At 36.8% G+C, this 26,209-nt stretch overlaps 2 protein-coding genes across 3 annotated transcripts in view; one reads left to right on the top strand and one right to left on the bottom strand.

The window, feature by feature from the left end:
• veph1 (ventricular zone expressed PH domain-containing 1) overlaps nucleotides 1-26,209 on the bottom strand; it is a 135,401-nt gene that overhangs the window by 29,901 nt on the left and 79,291 nt on the right. For both annotated transcript variants that reach the window (XM_079874379.1, XM_079874378.1), the window contains 5 exons: nucleotides 25,372-25,581; nucleotides 7,267-7,484; nucleotides 5,289-5,516; nucleotides 3,664-4,010; nucleotides 1,229-1,368 (listed from right to left, as the gene is read on the bottom strand). In XM_079874379.1, the coding sequence (XP_079730505.1) occupies nucleotides 1,229-1,368; nucleotides 3,664-4,010; nucleotides 5,289-5,516; nucleotides 7,267-7,484; nucleotides 25,372-25,581 (1,143 nt within the window). The remainder of the gene's footprint in view (nucleotides 1-1,228; nucleotides 1,369-3,663; nucleotides 4,011-5,288; nucleotides 5,517-7,266; nucleotides 7,485-25,371; nucleotides 25,582-26,209) is intronic.
• LOC307160365 (uncharacterized protein) lies at nucleotides 10,739-13,069 on the top strand. The gene is made up of 8 exons (XM_079874430.1): nucleotides 10,739-10,908; nucleotides 11,024-11,201; nucleotides 11,325-11,401; nucleotides 11,498-11,678; nucleotides 11,782-12,030; nucleotides 12,183-12,354; nucleotides 12,433-12,581; nucleotides 12,742-13,069. Exons 1-8 carry the CDS (start codon nucleotides 10,753-10,755, stop codon nucleotides 12,855-12,857), a joined length of 1,278 nt encoding a protein of 425 aa, XP_079730556.1. The 5' UTR covers nucleotides 10,739-10,752; the 3' UTR covers nucleotides 12,858-13,069.

Here is a 26,209-nt window from a genome sequence, read left to right as displayed (position 1 = left end):
CTCAATGATACATTGATAGCCTGGGTGCCAGCCCGAACCCCGCCCACAATATTTTTTGGTCGGGAAGTTCGGTCTGGACTCGCTCCGTTGAGGAGCTATTATGCCCGAACAAAAATTGTTCGGACCAATCACAATGTCAGGGCGGGCTTTATACGATGATTGACAGATGAGCAACGGTAACGTAATCACCCACGTCACCAAAGAGCGCTTGATTTGAATTAGTTTACAACAAAGACGAGGGCAGCTGGAGAATTGAGATTTCACGAGTTCACATTTACAAATAAGTCAGATAGAATAAATGCGTATATAAGATTTCACGAGTTCACACAAATAAGTCAGATAGACTAAATGCGTATATGACGTGCTGTCCGAGGAGAGGGCTGTGGGCTCGGTAGCCATACTCCCCCCGTGTTCCTGGTTGTGAGAGAACAAGACAAGAGTGAGGATTCGGGGTGGTGGAGGGATGCTGAAAAACTGTCAAGGAGTGTTAGGTAAGTTGACAGAGTGAATATGCTTCCTCATGCTGATATAGGGTAACGTTAGACATGGTATTGTTTGATGACAAGTTGATATTGGATTGATTATTTGTACGTGCTCCTCCCGAACTTTGTTTCTGAAACATCATGTGTAGATTCCGCCATCGCGTCTGTTATAGAAGATATGCACAGCGCATTCATTTTAAAAGAGGAACAGAGAGCCGCGACATTTTGTTGGTTGAAAATATAAATGAAGAACATGCGTCATTTACTCTGTTACTCTGATTGGTTGTAGGTCTATCCAATTGAGTGCAGAGTTGTTTTTTTTCCTGGTTCGGTTGAGACACGCCCCATAATCAAATCTCTATGGAACAGTCTCAGACTCACATTCTGACTAGAATATGAGTATGACGAAGTCAGGCTAATACATTGACACATACACAAACACATTTGTTTATATTAGTCTAAACATCTCATAGACTTCCATTGTTTTTATATCAGGTTAGTGATAATTTTCAAACCTGACCCCTACCCTTAAACATAACCCTCACAGAAACCTCTGCAGATAACTAGATTTAAATATAAACCCGATTTGGCCTATTTATAAGCCTTTTAATCAAGCGAGGACACATAAAATGGTTGTCATGATATTTCATTATCTAAGTGAGAACATCTGGCCCTCACAAATATAGATAAACACACTCACACACCCCCACACATCTTGCCACAAAAACAACATGTCTGACTGTTACCTGCAGAGCCAGAAGCATGATTTGGATCCAGAGGTGTGGCTGGCAGCTACACAGGGAGAAACAGGACTTTCCATAGAGGCAGTAGTGTCCTTTCAGTGGACAGGAGAATGACAGCTTAGCCACACAGCCACGATGGGAGTCTGGAGTACAACACACACATAAGCACAGCAGCATGAATTGCTTATGAATTCCTTTATCAAAAATGCGACCTATTTCCCAAAACCACATAATATCCTAAAATAAACTGCTCCATCTTGTAATACAATAGTGTTTGGTATTAAAGTCCCTTGATTCTCCAGATGTGTTTCTGAAACAGCACTTACACAATAACTGCTTTAGTTCACATTGTCTTTTTTGACATGGCTCAAGCACCAACATTTTTATAAAATTGAAATGATATTTTGGGCTAAATGATGGTGATGTTAATTCCTCTTGTTGACTCAAACATTAATATACCAGTAGGTGGCAACCAGTGAATGTCTTGAAGTCATTGAATTCTTCACTCAACAGTTCTGTTCAATCATCAAAATCATCATAAGCATTTTATCCACAATAAAGCCGATCTAAAGCATAACTTGTCAAACTATATAAAAAGGCCAAAAATACTTAATTAATAATGAATAAATTGTGCTTAAAGTAAAGTTTCAATAACATCTTTATGTCCAGTAAAACGTATGTGTATAGCACTTTTCATAATACACAATTTTCTTCAAAGCAGCTTTACAGAAAATAATGATGCTAAAATGTATAATATCTTGATATATTCTCATTCTTCTGCTTAAGACTCAAAAAACTTTCTCATGTAGCAAAGAGGCATGTTTGTTCAGTGGGTCCAACCAATGAAATGCTTCTTCACTGTCAAATTTGAATGCTATAGTTGTGCGCTTCAAAAGGGAGACTAATTGCTAAAAGGACTAGAGTAAAAGACAAGAGATCTATCTGGTGATGTCTGCCAATAATAGGATACTGCTCAACAAATCTTTCACAAAATCACTTTCTAACACATTTCCACAAATGTCTATGACATTAGCTGTTTTTCCATGATCTGGTAAGTATGACTGCACTGAATCCCTCAAACTGACACACATAAACGAACTCACGTGTATCCCGCCAGTTCAGCAGGTCTCCGACTGATCCATTATCTTACTGTTTCTCAGTGGGAGAGCTGTTGAGTAATGTGAAGGTGAGGCAGAGACCCGGGGAGTGCAGGGGAGATGTTAAAATCGCTTTGACAAGCAACCCTTTGTTCTGTCTGCCACCCACAGCTTAATTGTAGCATATTACACTTAATGAACAGACAGCTGATAATTAGTGGTGTTTGAAAAGGCAAGCATCACTATTACTATTGTTCATACTCATGGATTTGAACAAAGAATTGAACCTAATGAACTTCAGCGCATAACTCATCCAGCAATGTGCTAGTGAAGATGATACATCAAATCAGCTTATTGAGGAGAGGTGTGCTTGTAAAGCAACTGGACTTATGAATTCCTGATGGGATTGTTATGAAATTAATGTTTTAAAAACATTAATTAAGTGGCGGTAAGTCATTGTCTTAATGAGTGAGTCACTGAGTCAAACAGCTGATTCATTAATCCTTCACTCATACGATTCATTCAAAAACGCAGATTCAGTTTTGTTTGGAACTATTTTCTTTGGCAAAACATATCAAAACAGACAAAAGTGTGTCTAAAGTGTAACTAATTTAATATTAACCTGTATAATAAAATCAATATCACATTTGGAATCGTGCTCGGAAAAAACAGCACTCTTGCTCAAGTGATATTGCTTAACTATTGCGCCAGAGAGTTTTGTCAAGGCAAGGGCAACTTTCTCTACAGAAAATGTTAGTTCTACATTATGGTCAATAGCCAATGTCATAGCTAATATTATAAATCATGTTTTGACCATTGACTCAAACAATGGAACAGCTTCTATCGAGCAATTTATGATAATTTTAGTGAAATTTGGCATCCAAATATAAATACAGGGTACAAAAACAATATCATGCACTAAAATCTGCAATCTAATGAAAAAATGAGCTCATATGTGGATAATGTGTATTTCAAACAAAATTTCTGGGCATGTGAAGAGCAGTATTTGGTGCTAACATTACCATGAAAGTGGGGAACCGACTAAAGAGGTTAGACCACTCAGCATGCAATCCCAGTGTGTAATTGGCGTTTACATTTCTAACATATCTAAAAATATGCCAGGAAAGTGTTCTCTTCATGTTGCTAAACCAGAGAATTAGCAGCTGACATGAAATTCAATCTTGAATAATCATTCACATCAATTTTGCCTCCAATAATAATTAATTTCTAAATGAGAGTGAGTTGTAGAAGAGAGTTGTCCTGCTGCACTACTGTGCACTTGAATGTGAGGTATTTTTGAACATGTTTCTGTGTGGATTGTTCTTAGATTTGACGGTTTACCTTCAATGACACAGTGCTCAGGTATGGGGATTAGTTTGATCATTTCGGCACAGAAGGTTTTGATTTCCTTCATGTTGTCTCTCAGGTGGACCCAGAGTCGATCTCCCTCCCGGGGGTCTCCAGCCTCCACCTTTTGCCCCTCACTGTTTGGAGAGGTGTCAGGTTGATTTTTTGTGGGATCTTTGTGGTTCTCCTGCAGGGTTGAGGGGACAGGACCAGTCTCTGGGCTGGGACTGGCCTCACAGACATTGAGTTCTGTGCTCAGATCCACCAACCCCTCTCCCTCTGGACTGCTGTCAGAGTTAATGGATTGTGTGCGTACAGCGTGAAGAGCCAGACTCTTTGACCTGAACATGAGAGAACAGCACAGCTCAAAATACAAAAACTCAGAGTCACTTCACTTTTTTTTTGTGAGTTAAAACTTGTGAGTTAAAAAGGACCATACTATAATAGAAGAACATAGAAGAACTATGAATAGAAGAACTTCATAGAAGAACTATGAAGAACATTTTTTTTTTTGCAGTTTTATAGTATTTCTCTGAAGCCTACTTATGTCTTAGGGTGTGCTTACACTTGTATTTTGGTTCTCTTGGTTCTTTTGGTCCAGACCAAAAAAGAAAACACATTTAGTCCTGGTTCGCTTAGCATCCACACTGTCATTTTTAACACAAAATATATTTTTTTTTAAAGCAGCTTTTGTGATGTATATTTTGTGACGGAACTTACCGAACATCCAAAACACTGTTGTGTGCTGGGCTAAATGTGCTTGTTGTACGTGTGTACATATGATGGTATTTTTACCATATGAGAACCCTTAAAAGTGTTAAGGGGTCTAAACAGTGGCAGGTATTTCTCTTTTGCACACATAAACGAAGATCTGCAGCAAGGAGACAGTAGTTCAGACGCCTGTACCAAACTGTGATGGGCAACGTAACTCCCATGAAGGGAAGAACCAGGGGTGTTTGAGCATTCTGTCCTTTTTAGGGTCGCATCTTGTGACATCACATCCTGTTTTTGGTTTGTTCTTTGGTCCGTGCTGCATTCATATTTTAGTTTAATCATGAAACAAGTTGTTAAATTTGATTTATTTGAAATGAAAACACTGCAAGAATTCAATTAAGAAAGCAAATATGACCAATTTTGATTCTGATTAACTTTAAGGGTGTGTTTTCACACTTGTAGTTTGGTTCACTTGGTTCATTTGGTCCCTAACACACCCTAAAACTTTTATATATAAAGGATCTGATATTATAATAATTAATTTGTAAACGAGTGTTGTTCACACACAGGGGTTTTCAAACGTTTTTGATGCCACAGGCCCCCAAATACAGTATTATCATCCCCCAAGTCAACAATACATTCTCATGTATAAAATACACGTCTATACAGTATAGGTGCAATATGTAAAACATTATCTGGGAAATATTTACTTTTATTAAGCTGACACTGTATTTTTTTCTACCCACATTTATAGTTAGATGTATAAAACTGAAGAGAAAAATAAAACTATGACTGTCAATAGCATAAAAATGTAATTAAGCTCATGACTTTCAACCCATCTTAAGAAAGCAGAATGAAACTGTAATAATATCATTTTGAACTTATATTTTCATTGTATTGCCCACCTGTTGAACCTCATCTCTCTGCGCTCGTCTCGCGCTGCCTGACCCAGACTGTGGCATCTCTGAGGGCCAGGAGACGCGTCCTCTCTCTCAGACTCCACCTCCTCCTCATCTCCCATCTTCTGATCAAAAGCCTGGATCTTCACCTGCAGACGCTGGTTCTCAGCAAACATGTCAGAACTAGACTTGGCTTCACACGGCCTGGACAAATCCTGCACCTTCTCCTCCCCTCTGATGCACAAAGATAAAGAACACTACTGCACTGCTTACTGTATACTGCACAGCATGTACAGTACACTTAAAAATTTGATCGTCGTCACATGCTCATCCTATTCCCGCAAGGTACATTACAATAATGTAAAAATGACCTTTTTACTCAATATTGTATAAAATGCCTTAACTTTAAAAAATAAAAAGTCAAGAAAGACAAATTGCAGTCGATATACAGTCAATTCCTTTGAAGATGAAGCTATGGCTCATTATATTGGAAACGGAATCTCACACAAGCCCCTTTCACATAGAGATCCCAGAAAATACATTGATAATGTGTCCCAGGATTTGTCCCGGGATCATTTGATTTTGGTTCATTCACACTGCCAGTGATTTTCTGGAATCTGTTTGCGCGTTCACACACATCCTGTAAAGATCCCATAATGACACATGACATCAGGATGTGACGTTTTTGCAGACAGTTTTTCGTCCTTCCTTTGTTCCTTGATGAACAAACGTTCTTCTTTTTAAGGTGCAACCTGAACGTTGATCTACATTTAAAACCCCCGGTCAAAGGGTCGCACGAAACTACATCATTGCGACGATACACCCCTTACGGCATTGGTCCTGCCTTTTGTTCGCAAAGGGTGCGTTCCGGGACTGATCCCAGCAATGTTACTAGGTCCCCATCTCGAGATCGACGTGGGACGTGTTTGCGTTCACCCAGAAGGCAATTCTATGGCAATTTTCTGGGATCAACGCTCTGTGTGAAAGCGGATACAGTATACTCTATTGTAACAAAAACGCACATCATCCTGGTATTTTAAACATACAGCAAAAAATGTACACAAACAATCTTAGAAAGAAGTTACTTATGTGCCAAATGTGAACTGGTGTACATTATATTTACTTGTAGTATACATTTACTTCAACACAGCTCAGTCTGATAAACAAGCCACAACAGAGTGTGTTTGAGTCTGAATCTAAATAGAGACCTCTTATTGACTTTTCTTGCTAGATTACATTTTTCAATTTAACTTAGTCTAAACCCTGAGTGAATTCAGTTTAGTGTCATTAAACAAAAATATCAGACTGCAGACTAACGTCATTGAACAATCAGAATCAAGCATTCCAGAAAGCCATGTAATAATCAAATTTTATTCCAAACCTGAACACTGAAATTGATAGGTAGGTATAACTAGTTAAACTAGACTGGAAAGACACATATATGCAATAAAAACTACTTCTATAGTTCTAGTTGTAGTAAAGGTAATTTTTAGATAATTCAAGATTTTAAAATCCTTTCAAAAGTAGATAAGCAAGAACACAGGGAGAAAGACGAGGAAAAGTAGAGAAAGGATTTTCTATCCTGTCCATTTTATTTACAAAATACCTTTATCCCATATTTCATTCTGTAAATGTATCTTTCTCGGTCATTAATCTTTCGCAGCTAATTTTCCCTCAAGAGAGCACATATGAAAAAGAGAAATGGACAAAATGCTTCAATCTGAAGTACAACTCTTTACCTCATCGTTCCTTTAGCAGTGAAACTGCCAAACCGCTGATTATCTGAAGAATTTTGCAATGGCGAGTGTTGACAAGCAGACAAAGGTCTGTGGATTAAGGAGCTTTAAAACAGAAGTTACTCCATCATAATAAAATGTCAATTACAGCAATAAAACTAATAAGCCGTGTGGTTTCAAAAACGAATTCTGGAACATGTCAAGGCTATTCAGGAAAGCAAAGCAAGTGTGTGTGTGTGTGTGTGTACCTTCTCAGTGTACTATCAGCCTCCAGCTTGCGTCCCAGCAGTCGAGCGATGGCGGTGAAACTGTTGCTCATGCGGTAGATGTCTTTTCCTCCGCCGCCCAGGATGGAGGTGTAGCGATCGGTCAGGCAGCGGATTTCCAGCAGTAGTGTGTGATGGGCGCTGTGCTCCATACTCGCTAACAGAGACACCAGATACTGCAGCGCCCCGCGGGCCTGGACCTGTACATGAGAAGTACATGTAAAGAAAAATCCAAGTTGAGTGGCAACCAAACAGTGTTCAATAAGACAAATAATAATATATGAATGTGTAAGCTACTGTTCAAAAGTTTGGGTCAGTGATATACATTTTTTTTACTTTAATTTAACCAGAATGCATCAAAACTGACAGTAAAGACATTTATAACGTTACAAAAGATTTCAAACAAATGCTGTTCTTTTGAATTTATTATTCATTGAAGAATCCTGAGAAGAAAAATAAATGTAGCAGCACAACAGATATAAAACATTTATAATAAGACGAATAATAATAGAAGAATAGTAAAAATAAGAACTATTGAGCACAAAATCAGCATATTATAATGATTTCTCAATGACCATTAATTTTTAACTATGGACATTAACTAGTAAGCTGTTATCTTATTGTTGCCGATGTTGATCACTTATTGATGATATAATCAAGATTATTTTTAACCATTTCAAAATCGTACTATAGTGAAATGATACAGAGATCATACTGAATGATTACCAGGTACCTCAAAGTATACCATTCACCATTGTACATTTGAGATAAACAACAGATAAAAAGTTGCATATAAAACAGGAAAATTGTAACAAAACGATTGGCCACAATACAGGACATGTAGCGCAATAAACAATATTTGAAAATATCAAGAAAGGTCCAGAAATAGAGTAAAATACCATCATGATGGATTTTTAAGAAACGTGCACAACAGGGACTACATTACGTCTTGCACAATGGGTGTGAGTCTGGCTGTGGCTGTGAGCACATCTAAACACTATTTTTCATTCCTATTTTAAACTAATATGTGGATCTGATTCAGAACACGTTTCCCCCCCAGTCAGAGTGGTGACTCAAAGCAAAATCTAAATCAAACTGAAAGGGGGAGACAATAAATTGTCATATTGGCATCAGCAATTGAATTCCCATTTGAACACAAAAGATTTGTATATAATGATGTAGTACAAATGTGTCAGAATCAGGATGTGAAAAGTCAAAAACAGCTTCTGATATTAATATACAGACTGATCTAGCTCCATTATGACAGAACTGTGGGTCTTAAGAAACGGGTAAACAAATCATAAAAAATTATGTTTGGATCCATTAACAGTTTTTGAACATCTGCATTTGTCTACACTGTAATAAAATGCTCTTAAAAGTACAGTGCCACGGGAAAATAAATGATTTTTTTTTAGCTCATTGGGCATGAACAAGCACAACAAATTCTGAATTAATTCTGTACTGAATGTGAGACAGATAAAGATTGTGCAACCATAAATGAATGAATAAATAAACCAGTGGGTTTTTTTTAGTAGGCTATCACAGAGATACTATGTCTGTCACGTTCAGTTTAGGTTTTTGTTAAGTTTTCATGGACTTTAAAGGGCACCTATTATGGAATTTTGAAATGTACCTTTCATGTAGTGTGTAACATGGATCTAAGTGAACAAAAACATCCTGCAAAGTTTGAAATATGAAAGTGCATTTTGAAATTATGAAAGAGTCATTTTTATGAATCGTTAGAAGACCGAAGCTTTTTCTCTGACTAGATGACGTCAACTTGTCAAGTTATTTGAATACGATACGCCCACTTACTGCGCTCCAAGGCCAGGGAAAACTTGAAAACATCATGGCGACGAGACGCTGTGTTCTGAAGTGCGACTCAAAAGCAAACTTTTTTCATCTGCCCAAGGAGGAGCATTTGAAGACTAAGTGGCTACAATTCATATATACAACTATACCACAGAAGTATAGTCCGAGCCTTGTGCTTTGTTCGCGCCATTTTGAAGACGATTGCTTTACCAACTTAAATGCAATCAAACTTGGATTCGCGAGCCGGCTGATATTGAAGGAAGGTTCAGTTCCAAGTGTATTTGCATCAGCTTCCTCCTCCGTATCACAACCTGTAAGTGTTATTAATAATTGTTGCTTTTATGTTTTATGTAGCATGCTTAATAATTATTTGGTTTGTTGTGTAAGCACCGTGTAGCTTCTAGGTCTTCAATGACAATTGTATTGAGATATGTGAAGTGTTTGCCGTTGTTTTCGGAGTTGTCTTAAAGAATAGAGTAATACCTCGTAGTAACGTAACTGCATTATTTTTATTTATTTATTTATTTTTTTTGTAAAAACGTTATGTTTATGCATCGGGCTAACGCAAACAAAGACTGATTGTGCTTTTACAATATGAACTCTGGGCTATGCTCGCTAACATAACATTAAATAAATTCCTTATCTTATTTTTAATTTTTTACTACAAACTACAAAGCAGTGGACTATAATCATTATTACAATTTAATTGATAAAAGCATCATTGTACTCCGTGTTAAACAATAAGTATTATCTCTGTAAACACTGCTAACATTTTACTTATATACACACATCGATACAATGTGTGCACCAATGTTTTAATAAACTTATGTTGTTTTTGTAATTTTTACGTAAGTGATGTGTTTTTATTCCTTTTATGCACCAACATTTCGTTAACAAATAAATTATTTGCTTTTATTCTTTCAGAGTACATCATATCAGAGCAGTCAAAGTAGAGTTGTACAATCTGATGTGGCTTGTCAGACTGACTGTCCACAAACTGTTTCTGTGATGACGCAAACAGATGAATTTCAGAAAAGATCTGTTGGAACCCAACTGTCCTCTAGTACAATGAAAAACATTCACATTCGGAGTACAGGTATACATTTCATAAATGTTTTAGTGTTTTTTTTTTTTTTAAAGATTTTAATATCACTTTTTAAATGTCATTTTTTTTTTTTTTTTTACATTTGTCAACAACTGTATGTTATTTTTAAGGTTCACAGGCTACGGTTGCTTGTGTGACTGTTGGCACACCAACCACCTATGATATACCATTAGCATCAACCCCAGTAAAGTCTGGTTTCAGACCACCAAAAATACCTCATCTGCTGTTGGAAGAAGAGGGGGGAGAGGAGGAGGAAGAGTCAGACATACAAATTCCAACAGAACCTCATGTTTCAACTTTTAACCCCGCTGATGACACAACAATTTCACAAAAATCTGAAATGTCGTAAGTAATACACATCTATAAGTTCACTTTGTCACTAATACATGTTTTTTTGTTTTTTTTTACTTACACATATTTACTTATTTATTAGGTTTGGGCAAAGCTCCACATATGCAGACACAAAATACATTGTGTTTGAAACATGTTTGCGTGAGTTGTTCTCCACGTGTCCAATTTGCAATTCACAATCTGATATGAAGCTACAACGAATGGGCACTTATGTTGCAATCAGGCAGCTTTGCCCCAAGTGTTTGTACAACCGGAAATGGCAGAGCCAGCCCATAATTGGAAGTACACCAATGGGCAACCTCCTGTTATCAGCTGCTACATATTTTACTGGGGGATCATTCATCCAACTACAAAAGGTAGGCATGTAATCAATAATACAAGAAAAAAATATAAATGTATTTTTTTTTTTTGTAAAATTACAATTGTTAATATTATTTATAAATGTATGTTATGATTTTTTCAAAATCATAGATTTGCAAGGCCATGGAATTAAAAATTCACCAGTACGACACATTCAGGAGACATTGCAGGAGTTTTTTGGAGCCAGCAATTGTACACAAGTGGAGAAGTGAACAGCGAAAAATTATACAGCAGTTACAAGAGGGAGGAAACATTGCAGTATCTGGAGATATGCGTGCAGATTCCCCAGGTAAGCCATACGTTTTTCATAAATTAGTAGTTAGTTATTTTGTTAACTGATTTTTTATGTGTGAACATTTATATCATTACATGTTTAAACATAATTATGTTTACATTTATTTGTTTTATGTAGGACATTCTGCCAATTATGGCAGCTATACGCTTATGAACATGCATAGCAATACTATTGTTGACCTCCAGCTTGTTCAGGTGTGCAACCTTTTTACAATAGAGTACATGATTGACTATTAAAATTAAATGAAATAATTATTTGTATTTAAAATGTATGTTATGATGCTTACTTAGAGCAATGAGGTTGGTGGTAGCTACCACATGGAGAAGGAAGGCCTAAAGAGATGTCTGGACCTGCTGGAGTCAAACGATTTAGAAGTGGATTACATTGTCACTGACCGTCATCCACAGATCCAGAAGTATCTCAGGGAGCGTGACATAACCCAGTTCTATGATGTGTGGCACTTTGAGAAAGGTTAGTGTTTGACTTTCTAACCATATAGTTATTTTACTATTGATGTGGTAAATTATTTGTATGTGTTTTTCTTTTAACTTATCGTTCAATTTCTGTATATCAGGTTTGTCTAAGAAAGTAGACAAACTGGCAAAAAACAAGGACTGTGGATTGCTGAGGAAGTGGCAGCGTAGCATCAGAAATCATGTTTACTGGTGCGCCACTTCCTCGACATCAGGACCAGAGAAGGTGGCTAAGTGGACTTCACTGGTCAACCACCTCCAGAATGTGCACACACATGACAATCCTATCTTTCCCAAGTGTGCACATCCACTCACAGCATCAAATGACCCAAAGAAATGGTTTCAACAAGGTCATTCTTAAAAATAAGTTTGTCTCTGTTACATTTTATGAATAATATTTTTTATATTACATATGCAAAAATATTTATTACTGAAAAAAATTGGAGGTACTTTTTCATTATTATTATTTGGGTATTACTGACACTCTTTTCTAATAATGCAGGGTCGATGTCTATCCACAAAATTGAAAAAATACTTTGCAACAAGAGGGTGCTCAAAGATGTGGAGAAGCTCAGTCACAGTTTCCAGACATCTTCCTTGGAGGCTTTCCACAGCCTAATTCTACGTTTTGCACCAAAAAATGTAGTGCTCCCTTTCATTGGAATGTTGTGCAGGTAATAGGACTATTAACAAAAAATTAAAAAAACATATTGTAGAGGAGCTGGCCTTTACGGTCTTTTTTGTTATTGCAGACTGTATCTTGCTGCGCTTCATCACAACGAAAACGCCAACAGAGAACAAGCCATAACATCGGCAGGACAGGGGGTGTACAGAATGGTGTTCCCGAAATCAAAAAAAGGGCAATGCATAGCACGGCCATTAAAGACAGAGTCAACATATAGTAAGTAATAAAACATTTTTATTACAACCAACAAGTAAACAAACAAATTATAATAAGTAATGCAAATAATATTCTATTTTTATTACAACCAACAAGTAAAAAAATAAATTGTAATATATTTTAAATATGTAAGAAGTAATAAAAAAATAAATTCTTACAGATTATGTTGATTACCTACTGAAGCTCGTCTTTGATGAAGTTGTCATGGACCCCTCTCCATTTGTTGATGAACTGAAGTCAATCCCCATACCACATGCCACTTTGTGCAGAGTATGACAGACCATCCAAGGATGAAGCAATTGCCCGCCGTGTTTCCAGATTTAGTCAAGAGGGGGTCGAAAGCCAGTATACTGACCAGCCGGATCTGGAAACGCCTGGCGTATCCGGGTTACAACGCAGCTTGGAATGACAACACGGACACTTCGGCCTAAGTAGCCCCAGCACCAGCTGACAAAGCTGTGGTATGCAACATGGCGGAACTGTCTAAAAATTAACGTGACAGCCTGGCTGTTTTATTTATTTTCATTTTTTTATTTTTAAGTTTTCGTAATTTTGCGCTTTTGTCATTTGTAATATGTTGTTTTTAATTACTCCATATAGTTTTTATTCATTTTTGTTTTAGTTATTTTAGTAAATTAAAATACATTAAAATATGATTATTAAAATAAATAAATAAATAATAGTTTTTTTTATCTTTTATTTCAATTAATGTTTATTTTATTTCAGATAATGATTTTTTTTTTAAGTTAACTATAATGACCCTGAATAAAACAGACAAAAAATTGTGTCACATCATTGACATCATTGTGTCAATCTCAATCAACTCTAAACTAGTCTGCAGTGAACTTGACTTGGTCAAAATAAAACCAGCTGAAACATCAACCAAACAATTCCCCTGCACAATTCTCTCCACTAGATAATATCCCAACTTCTAAAAACATTTCAAGCTGCCGCTCTGGTGGTGGTGACTACAGTATATGACCATACTGTATGATGTCAGGTTCGAGAGTTGGATTTTGCTGAATTAGGTAAGACAGTGGTAATTATTTATTATTCATGTTGGCTGCTATATCAATGGAAAACCAAAGCACGCCTATATGCTTGCTCTTGAGTCACTTAAATAATTATCAGTATGACGCAAGTTGGCCTGCTGTTATGTGATAGTGGCTGTCTAACTATATGTCAGAATGCCAAAATTGTTATGCAGTCAGATGTGCACACTGAATAAACCAACGTGCCAATAAAGGCATTTACATACAAAACAAAAACAGTGTAACCGGAAAAAAACATTAGGTGTTGATTGTAGTGTATGAGCTCTCCACAATAAAACAGTGCTGTTTTAATGGTGTGTTGTGGTCATTTAATCAGAAGTACAATTTTGCTTTAATTCCTTTATTCGTTGTTACTCATTTTACATGCAAAAGGGACCTTTATGTTCACACTGCGCGCAATTTATTGCTCAGATCCGATTTGTTTTGAATAGCTGTTCACATTGTTGTTTTAAATGTGGCCAATATAAGATGCCAGTGTGAACAGATCATGTTCCTGGACTGACCCACATGCGCAAAAGAACGATAAAAGGACATCAGGCCGCACAATGTCATACGGAAGTAAACATAAAAGTGACATAAAAGTCACATGAATTCTGACCGTTCAGACAGAGGTCGCATTACAAAACATCTGACCTGAATCAGATTTAGGACCACATATGGAAGTGGCCCTAAAAGATCAGATTCCATGTGGTTTGTGCTGTTCACACTGTCATGACAAAAACCACATATGAACAAAAATCAGACTTGGGCCACATTTGCCTGCTGTCTGAACGCAGCCTTAGAGGCACATCTTCAAAAAAATATTCTTGGTCATTCTTTACATTATCTTTACATAGGTCCTTTAAACATCCTTCTAGTATCCTAAACTCAAACACAAAAGGTACAATTTCAACAGTACAGTTAGGATATTAGGGCAGAGAAATCACAGACAGACAAGATTTAGCCTGTAACAATAAAAAGGAAGTAAATGATGAGGTGCGGTTTCTATTCAAACAGAATGAGGGATTCCGATCTTTGGCATACGCATGTGAATTTTACAGGTTGAGTGCATACGCAAACATCTGGTTGTGTTTAAATCTGATACGAGCTTTGGACCAGAGATCAAGTCAAGAGTGCCAAGAAAAGCCTTGGCCAGCCAACTCTGTCCCGTAGACATCGGGCTGAGCTCTGACTCAATAAGCCAACACACTTCATTTTTACTGTAATCTCTGCTTACCACCACCACAAATTTATGTTTGGCCTAATGAGATCACTTTCATTCAAAATTATTGTGCTAAAGCCATTAGCCAAATTTCATGTGAAAATACCTCACACTCTTTTAAGTTTAACAGGACTGAAATTTGAGCAAAACAGAACTAATGGCTATGTTCTAAAGCCTAGTGAGTTCATGTACACAAATACAGTACGCATGCTGCGTCTGAAAGCAGCCGACTGCCAGACAGACAGCCTTCTGTCGGTCAACTAATAATACTATAGAAAGATTGATATTGCTGCATTTTTATTGCAGTATTGATTTGGTACCAAAGCAGTACTTTTGACACCCCAACTGGGTATGATGCTGGTTCACACAGAATGCGTTTTTGCTGTTAAAAACGTAGTTCAGAAGGAAAGTAGAAGTAGAAGTAGAAAAAGTGCAGGGTCTAGAGATGCGTTTTAAAAAAAGTTAAACTTCTTTTAACTTGAGCATCATGTTTTTAAAAGACCGCGTCATACGTGAATTGATGGCTCAATTGGATTGAAAAGCCTTAATGGTTCCGAATGAAATCTTGATCAGATTGAAAGGGATACTGTAGATCTAAAATCATCTGATCACAACTGAAAAAAATTTAAGCATGTAAATGCTTGAATCCGATTATTTTCTCAGTCGGATTCCAAAATACTTCATGCACGTTCAGTGCTGTGATGTTTTCATACAGTTAATGTCACACAACTGTGTGATTGTTAATATACGTCTAACATCTTACGAACAGGTCAGTGGAGGAGACTGAACATTTACTAAATATAGCTGACAATATACTCGTGGTAGTTCCGGTGACATTATCATGGAGGCTTTCTGAAGTTTTGTTCAGGAATATATGAAATAATTATTTAAATGAATATGCGAATACAATTGCATTGTTTAGTGTTCATAAAAACAGAACTTTCAGAATCTGAAATCGGACTGGACTAATTCCGACTGACGAAAATCAATGCAAGTAAACCAAAGACTCGTATTACTATGAATGGGGGAAAGTACAACGAGCAATATGGTGGAATAAGTCCCGCCTTCTAAGTAAAAGAGCCAATCACCAATTGATAAAGTTATTGCGTCACTTTTGCTATAGAAACAGTCAGTGTTCTGAGATGTGTGCTTAAGACTGCGCATGAGCTTTGGCTGCTCCAGCCTGAATGCAGTTTTTTTTTGTAATGAGTTGAGCATTTCTAAACAAAATTTATGGGACGGTTGTTGTCAGATTTCATTGGTGATTTCAAATATGAAATTTAATCGCAAGCTTAGAGAAGAGTTTTGGAGAATTTGATGTTTCCCCATTCAAAGAGACAGGAGCTGCACTTGCACGACTGAAATAGCTGCCGAGAGGCGTTTCAATGATGGCAAGTGAAATGACTTGCCTGAAAAGGACTTTGATGTAAACATACCTAGTTTTGTTTTAAAACAACAGGAAATAATGCTCGTCTAAGGAGGGCAGGGTGAGTGATGGAGGGCGAGGAGATCTGCCTCAGCACTGTTCTGTAATTTCCAGACTAAGGCTTTTAGATTGTAAATTACAGAGATTGATTTGTTCCTCTGTTTGACTCAGTTAAGAGTCAGCTGAAAACTAAACTGAACTAATTAGAACAACAACCTGGGGCATGTATGTGTACGTAAATGTACTTACAGTGTACTTACAGTGTACCTACCTAAGGACAAACTGGGTTATTTAAGGTAACTACAGGGTTTAAGGTTAGGTTTAGGAGTTAGGTTAGGTACCTAGTTATTACCCATTTATTGTAATTACTGTAATAAGTACATCATCTATTTTACAGGACTGTAAAATAAAGTGCTACCCTTTTTATATAATGACAATAAAAAGGGACTGGGGCTGTCGAGCTCCAAAACAGACATGGTTTTACAGTACTTATAATTACTCATAGTGTCTATTAGGGGTGTAACGGTTCAAATTACTCACGGTTCGGTTTGAATCACGGTTTTAGTGTTACTTTATTGGTACTGTTCGATATGTGCTATGTTCAAGGAAAAATGAAGAAAATAAGAACAAATAATCTAACTACAAGCAACAGCACAAATAAATAAAATAGAGCAAAGATACAAATAAAATAAACTTTTAGGTTTATCAGGTAGGCCTAACATTAGTTTTAGGAACAGAAATGTAATAATCAAATGTAAAATAACATTGCATATTTGACTGTCTAAATTAAAGATTAAACCTTATTAAAGTTACAAAAGTCAAGAGAAGTGAGTAATTGCCTTGTCTTTTTTTGTTTGAATAACATTAAAAACACAGACAGCAGGAATATTAGCCTACTGTCACTTTAAGACCTGATGCACAGATCTAAAATATTGGTACTGTACACATGAGATGTAACCAACTATGTCTGCTAGGATACTCACCAAGACGGGCATGCTGACATCATTTTTGTGTGAATTTGTATGTTGAAGTGTAAGACTTGAGAGAGGACTCAATATTTGGGTGCTGTCTGAGACAGGTTTAGGTCTCATTCGAGTCTACTGGCTCTTGAATGTTTAAATTGGCAAGGCTTAAATGAGTTTAGTCAAAACACAGATAGCAACATGTGCTATTCAGGTCTCACCTGCGCTCGCGTGCTTTCAACACCCGGGTGATGACGGCATAAATGACTGTCGTATTTGGACTGTCATATTACTTGCATTGAACATAGTGGAAAAGTTGTCCACATTTTTTTTTTTATCATCGCTGTTGTAACATTGGGAAGCCAGAATGTGTATCCATCGACAGAAACATACATTAACCGAACTCTGCCTGTCTGTTTTATGTGTTATTTTCAACAAACCATATTATATATGCGTCATCAGATTTTAGATTAAGCGCAGAGCATGCCGAACCATGGGTGGAGAAATGTACGGTTAGATTTTTTTTTACCAAGAACCTTTACCCCTAGTGTCTTCTTTTTTTTTTTCTTTTTTTTTAAATCACCTTTATAAGATGTTCTGTAACATTAAATCTGCTTTCCAGTTTGAATAGCTTCTAGGAAAAATTCCAAACAATTATCCAACAAACTGTTTTTGGAAGCTGCAGTAACACGTTACAAAACACTCTTGGTGACTATGCCTGAGTCATGATTGCAAATAATCTACTTGTCCTTAAATCATTAGAAGGTAAACAGATGTTAAAAATATCACAGTTGGGCAAAACGTGCAAAGCCAAATCAAAGCTGACAATTGTGCCATTTACTGGCACTGGCAAAATCATGCATTGTTCAGAAACATTCATTTTATACCCCACACTGTGGTCCGCACACAGACTAGCAGCCCAGTTTCATCATTCAGACTGGGGTAAACATCTCTCAATTCTAGGAAAATTCCCAAAAGAATTATGCTGAGAGCATGAACAAGAGCCAAGCTTGCAAGTTGGACCATATACAGAACCAAGAGAATGACACGCACACCATTGTAACAAAGTTGCCAATTATTCCATCAGAATTTACCTGTTATATAAGACACATACCATTAATGGAATAAGAGTGCTGTCCATACCCAACTCATTTTGGTTACACTTTATTTTGAGGTGTCATTGTTATAGTGTAATTATACAAGTACTGAGTAATATTTATTAACTACATGTACATACATTAGGGTTAGGGTAGGATTAGGGTTTGGTTGCATCTAATTATGCCTAATTTCTAGTTATTACTATAGTAAATGCATGTAACGTGCAACAAGGGCATATTAAAATAAAGTGTTACCCAATTAATTGCGTAATTACAACCCCGATACTGCATTTTGTTGACAGCATTCTTCAATATTAATTATTCAGACATGTTACCAGATTTTTTTTTCTCTAATTTAAAATAAACAACCAAATTTCAGCGCCCCAGCTTGCTTATATTATATTTATCATATATCATATTTATTGTATTACGTTTATTATATTTATATTTACATATTACATTTGTACTTGTATACAGAATTTTTTAAGCACAATTTTTTGTACTTTTTCATAATTCACCCCACGACAAAATATGCATCATGATTCTTTAATATAGTTTACATCATTACAATTAATCAACACTTTGAAAAGTAAACAGCTAAACCTGTCGCTAAAGTTTGTTAAGGATTTTATTATGAGTTGCCTCAAAAAACAACACGTGCATTTTGCAGCCGCAGGGCCAATCCTTACATGTTTTCTGTTATTTATCTGGGTTAAAAAGATGTGTCATCCATCACCAAAAGGAAATGAGAATGAGGGCCAGGAAGATGTTTGGTTAATTTAAAAAAAAAAAGTTTGGTGGGGAAGTATTCAAAAGTATTTAAAAGTTGTTTTGAAAGTATTCCCCTGAAAGGAAAATAAAAGAAAAAATTCATAATAAATGAAGCATATTTCAGAATGATTACATTTATTTTAGTATTGTGACACTATAATTATTCCCCATTTCCAGGCAGCCCACAGTAATGTGCGAAAAACAAAAAACAAAAAAAATATCATTATCATTACTGTTATGTTAAGAATTTTTTTTTTTTTTTTTTTACAGGAGCAGGAACAGCATGTGGTGCTACGCAGGGGGGAAAGGAGCAATTTGGCCAGTCTTAGGCAATCATCTGAGATGTACCATCCAACAATGGTCTGACCTCCTCTACGGTGGTTGAGCATGTGTGTGTGCACGTGCTTTTGTTCTGTAGCTCATGTTTCAGTGACAATTTTCTAAAACCGTGGTAAACCCTTTTTTTTTTTGTCTATTTTTTTCTGTCTCCCCTAATTGCCCCTCCGCAAATATGAAAGGAATAAACTTTTTCAGCAATTTGGCACTTATCCATGTGACTTTTTAACAAGCCAACACTGTCACTCTTTCTGAACACAGGGAAGCCTGCCACATGAAGCCAGTTCAGTAAAACATTGGTCAATTCCTCAACAGACCAAACTAGAAAACTATACATATATAGATGGCTATAAATGCTGTTTTATAAATGCTGTGATGGGTATTTAGACGGTACTAAACTAAGGTTTACGATTGGTTTTGGAAGTTTATTTCATACTTTCAGAGCTACATCATGGTTGTACAGAAGTAAAAGTGCCATATTTCTTTGATTGTTTTGCTGCAAGGGCATATGGGACCTCTGAGTAGGTCCACTCAGAAAGTAACTGGATCAAACCTCCTTCAGCTTGTGCCATGTCATCTCCACATGGCCCTGATCACAACTGGTCACACAGTGGTCCACCTCCAAAGCAAACACATTAGCTAACATTGCGAAACGGCCAAGTACGCTGCAGGTATTGGTTTACCAAACTGATAGAGAATGAAAGAAAGAATGCAAGAGCGCTCTCTCTCTCTCTGAACTAGCGATGTGCTAAAATGTGTTTCCTTATCTCTCGGTACAGCAAGCAGGTTTGGAACTTCATCACAAGGATGAGCTAAGCCAGGCCCGGTTCTACATGGGTGCTTGAGCAAGAGCAAGAGTGTTTTTGCAGCGGTGAGCAATGTACCCAATCATGGACATGTTTATTGATCTCTTGAACACAATGGCCAATCAGAGGCGTTTCATTTAGTCAGAATCCACTCACTGGTCAAAACGCTGAAGTTTTGGTTCACTCTAAGTTCTGCATGCTTGCGAATCCTCTCATTCACAAAGGGTAGACACGATAGAAGTAAGAGATTCATTGTGCAGGGTAGACAACTTCATTGATTATAACGGAACTTTGTGAGATTGCAGTGATTATAAAGGGAGCGGTCTTTGTCCAAACTCGGTCTTGGATGGCCACTGTCCTGCTGAGTTTAGCTCCAACTTGACTCAACACACCTGCCTGGAAGATTCTAGTATGCCTAAAACCTTGATTAACTGGATCTGGCGTGTTTAATTGGGGTTGGAGCTGAACTCTGAAGGACAGTGGCTCACCAAGAGTAGGAAGGGACCGACTAAGAGGACCGACGGCCAATTACCCGCTGCAAAGTTTCGGAAGTGACATCTACATATTAATGCTGGACTCGCTCTCTAAATTGCATGATTGACATCATGATAACCACAGCACAGGACAAAAATATGTCAAAATAGAGACACATTAAGCTATGTAAATGCAGACTAATAGTTTAACAGAAAAATATTCACATTTTCATATAATTTTTTTTTTAATTCCAATTATTTCTAAAAGTAATGACTTGTAAATGTCTCACTTTACATTGCTATTCTTGTTATGGTGGAGCCGTTGCTTACACATTACATCTGCACTTTACTAGAGCATCCTCACTAATTTCAGAAGCACCCTGAGTGATTTCATTCTGGAACTGGACCTGAGCTAAGCTTAGTGATGCTGACACATCCAGAACTTTGTCAACACTTCCATTCTACTCAATTAACACGAAAGAGAGGATGGCACAAAAAAGTGAGCCATTAGTGACTAAATTACTGCTAACAAATACTGTAGTTACTGAAAGAAGAACAAAAGCATAAGACAAAGTTGGGGGTTGGAGAAGTGTTGTAGAACTAAAGAAGATGAACTACGTTTTACAGTTTTTGAAGAAAATGTGAGTTGGCAAAAGTCACCAACACAATGCCAGGCTGCTGAAGGTGGTGATTTCAAGATGAACACTTACTGATTGAAGGAAATATACAACATTTTTTGCCCATATAAATATCAACAACTGGACCAAATTGCTGTTTTGCTCAGTTTGAGCCTCTGAATTAATGTGAGGTATTTTTTTCCTCCTTGAGAATGAGCTCCATATTCTCACTATATCATACTACGTATATGAGCCATAAAAGGTTGATGTATTCAAATATTATAATCAAAAACAACAACAAAATGTTTTATTAATTACATTTATTGTGGAAAATGTGGAAATAAAGACAATTAGAGGGAGAGGAGAACAGACAGAATCAAAGAGAGAAAGATAAAAGCTAAAAAGATAAAAGAGGAAGTCTAGTGAAAACGGGTGTTTGTACTAAAACAACGGACCAAAAAGAGCAAAGACCATTTTCCGCTCTCCTGATTTCCCTAACATAATGGAATACCTCTAATAATGATACAAAACACGCTGGAACAAACAGTCCAGGGTGCCAATATACTAACACAAAGAAACCGGAGATCCACACATGTACATACACACACACACACAGACAAGACCGATGAGTGATACAACTCACGTTCCTCAACTTAACTCTTCATCGCCTACTACAATAACCATAATCCTGCCCAGATCTGCTCTGAAATCCCCCATAAAAAAAAACAAAAAAAAAACAAAAAGAAAACGGGAGAAAATGTGCAGCATGGCTGTTTCAACTCCAAGAGAAATGTGAAGTGTCTAATGTCTAATAAAGATTTTAGCAGCAGTTTTAGCATGCTTCAACTCCTCCCTTTTTCTACATTCACCCCTAAAGCAACAACATTAGAGACATCAAAGCACCACTTCTGTAACATTCACTGCCTTCAACAATAAATCACACAGTAATTACTATTTTATTATGTGAGAAGAAAAAGTCCTACCAGTGGTATGTGATACGCAACAGTGCACAGTGGTGGAAAGAGTACTAAAAAATTGTACTTAAGTAAAAGTATTGCTACTTAAGAAATAATTTACTTGAGTACAGGTAGAAGTACTGAAAAATAATATGACTCAAGTAAGAGTAAATAAGTAGTTTGCTTAAAAACTACTCAAGTAACTACGTTACAATGTACTTTAGTATTATTTTTCTATTTTTACCCAAAATGGGGAGATGATAGCGATATGAGCACTAAACACTCATGTCATATCTGTTCCATTCATACTGGAAGCCCAGTACTGATTCATCCCTCGCGCAGAAAGTCCACAAGTGAGATTCATAGGAGTGTTAAACTTATGACACTTCAGGAAATGCCTTTTATGGATATAATAACATGCAAATAGAGACGTTTTGACTGATGATATCTGTGTTCATCAAGCTATCTCAGGTCTTTAAAGGGATAGTTCACCCAAAAATGAAAATTAGCCCATGATTTATTCACCCTCAAGTCATCCTAGGTGTATATGACATTCTTCTTTCAGACGAATACAATCGGAGTTATATTAAAAAATGCCCTGGCTCTTCCAAGCTTTATAATGGCAGTGAATGGCTGAAGAAAATTTGAAGCCCAAAAAAGTGCATCCATCCATGATAAAAGTGCTCCACTTTTACTCCAAATTTAATAAAGTACTCCACTTAATAAAGACAAAACCCTGGTCGCGAATTAACAATTTTAAAGAGAAATGTCGGAGGATTTCTATATAATAGAAGAGGAGCTTCAGTTTGTTGCAAAGCCCAATTTTTTCAAACCACGAGAGGTCTCTAAGCTTATGATACTCCTACATCCTACGTCATACATGCGTCACGGGTTACTCTTGTGGCGCAAGTCAATTTGCGTAGTATGCGTACGGTCGTCTGGCGGAAGCTAGTTATTTTAGATTATAAAGTTATAAATATGGGTATCTCTCTTACAAAAACCCATGGCTTCGCTTCCGAAGGCCTTTACTAACCCACTGCCATATGGAGTATTTTTTTTTTATCATGAATGGATGCACTTTTTGGGGTTTTCAATTTTTTACAGCCATTCACTGCCATTATAAAGCTTGGAAGAGCCAGGGCATTTTTTAATATAACTCTGATTGTATTCGTCTGAAAGAAGAATGTCATATACACCTAGGAGGACTCGAGGGTGAGTAAATCATGGGCTAATTTTCATTTTTGGGTGAACTAACCCTTTAATACAATGCTAATCAACATAGCCTGTATGATAGAATTTAATAAAATAATATATTCTCACTCTGTGTTAAGAAGCAACATGAAACCACAGAAGTAATTTCAAACACGACGGACAAGTTTTGTGATTTTGGAGCAAAACATATTAAACTCATAAACTATAGTGTTTGACGGTATGCTAAGCAAACATACTAGATTTCCCTGTTATCAAGATCAATTGTTTTATTACTAATTTTGAAAAGTAAGTCCAGGTAAGATCATTTGAATGTTTTCATTTAAATCATTTCATAATTGAAAGCAAAGAAGGTTAAGTGAGAGGTAAAAAAAGAGAGATTTACAACATTATAAATAAAAAAGTGCCAGTAAAAAAAAAAATAAAAAAAAAAGTGGGGTACGGTTAACTTGTTAAATGAAATGCTCTTTTTTTCGTCCAACAGAAAATGTGCTGGGAGCCCACTATTGCTATAGTTATAGTTATGAACTACACTTTTACCTACAACTTATTGACAGATAAATCATGTGATCTTATTTCACTGTTATTGAGTTTTTTTTCTAGCTTTGTACAAAGTTTGCTTCGTACATTTAGTTTAACTGTATTTTTAAAGAGGGCGAGCTTTACCATTCAATTGAACTGTGTGTTTTCAAGACAATTACATTATTTTTGCTCCATCCATGCAATAACTGCGTCCATGTTATGAGCCATTTACTTCAACTGCTCAGTGCTCTGGTATTATCAATGGGATGACCCATTTCAGGAGTTGGCATAATTAAAAAAATTTATATCAGAAAATGAGAATATCTCACTTATATTCACAAAAATATTGAAAAGATATTGATTCAATACACGAGCGCCATTGATTGAATGTCAAAGCGCAGTTTGAAGTCCCCGCCCCCGAGCCGAACTGGATGTTTTGATTGGTTTTGCACCCAAGTCAGACCAGTCTGTTATTGGCTGAAGCGCTTCAGACCTGTCTGTTATTGGCTGAAGCGCATCAGACCTGTCTGTGATTGGCTGAAGAGCAGGGCTCCACCACAGTAGTTTTAAAAGTGTCTGTCAAATGTAAGCTTGCCCTGTTGCTCCGTCGGCACATTTGTCTAAGTACTTTGTACTTTTGGTGAAAAATAAATGTAGCGAAGTTGAATACTTTATTTTTATTCTATTTAATTATACTCAAAGTAGAAAACAAATCTAAAAATCTACTTAAGTACTGTAACGAAAGTATTTGTAATTAGTTACTTTCCACCTCTGATTTTAAAGGTAAGATAAAGAGAATATAAGAAGCTATTAGTGCAAAGGCTTAAAGATAACATGTACTGGCATATGCTTCTTGATTGTTATTCACAAAGACTTGTTCCTTCATTCTGAATTCTTGATTAAAATAATTAACATTTGTAAAATAGTTTTCCACAATATTAAATGGGTCTTTAAACTTATATAACTGCCTTATAAATTTCAGCATGGGAAACCCTCCCATGATTTCAGGGGGTCCATGGCATCTAAAAGATTGAAATCTTATGGTGTAGCCCACTATAAGTGTGATTTACAAAAACCTCAGAGATAATCAAGCTGTGCAGCATCTAACGCCATTGTGGTATCTGCACTTAAAGTAGACAAAGAACAGCAATGCTAATTGCTGGCTAAAGAACTACTGAATGGCTCTTTAAGCGACAAATTAAAATGACTGAATGACAAATTAAAACTAATACAAAAAAATGTAAATGCTTTTTGACACAGCAGGTCAATGTCATGAATGTCTAATTTTCAAACACTCGGATGAATCTAGGAGCATTCTGACACAAGAACAAGCTTTTAATGCATGAACACATAAATACCCACCTCACTAGTCAGACCCACTGTCCCATGGATCTTAGCGATGTGTCCCAACAACCAAGGGTTCTTCTGACCCACATTTCTCAGTGTAGACAGGTAGGGAGCGAGAGAGACAGGGCTTGCCTGAGCCACGTTAACCAACACACCCAGGGCAGGGTCGCTGAGATCATTGTCACTGAGGTAACCAATGAACGATGGTACCAAAGATGACAAAACCTGAGGAGACAAAAAGACAAGATTATTCAGAAGGGTTAAAGCGTAAGACCTTTTTTATATTCGACAAAAAGCGTAAAGCATGACAACGGGCCGAAGAAATAGGACGGAAGGAGAAGCATAAGGTGGAAAAGTTTGTTCTCTGCTGTTCTTGGAAGCACACAGGGACAGGCTATCTGGATCCCTCACAGTGGGGATGTAAAAAAATAGCAAATTCACCACAAACACACTCATTTGGTCCTGAACAGTTCTTTCATCAGAGGTCCCTTATGGTTCTAATCGTGCAGCGCAAAGAACCACTACACTCTGGTTGGTTGAGTTCAGTGCCGCCCACCCATTAACCAGAGTCCCTGGTTCCTACATGAGCTTGTGGAAAAAAAAATTGATGGAGATAGTAACAGAGAAAAAAAAATGTAGAGCAGAAGTAAACTCGTAATCATCCTCCCACTATGGAGAGTTTTTCAAGATTTATTAACGTCTGTTACAACAAAGCAGTGATGACCTTCAAAAAGTGACTCACAAAAGAAATACAGATCATCAGTAAAATCTTGTGTGTTGGTTGACATCTTGTGTCATGTCTTACAAACTGTAGTGATGACCAGAGGCATATGAGTCACATGAGTAACATGAG

Source organism: Squalius cephalus (assembly GCF_949319135.1).
Source record: "Squalius cephalus genome assembly, chromosome: 6".
In the NCBI taxonomy this organism is placed as follows: domain Eukaryota; kingdom Metazoa; phylum Chordata; class Actinopteri; order Cypriniformes; family Leuciscidae; genus Squalius; species Squalius cephalus.
The sequence above is the reverse complement of the archived record's forward strand: the minus strand, read 5'-3'. Positions and strand labels throughout refer to the sequence as shown.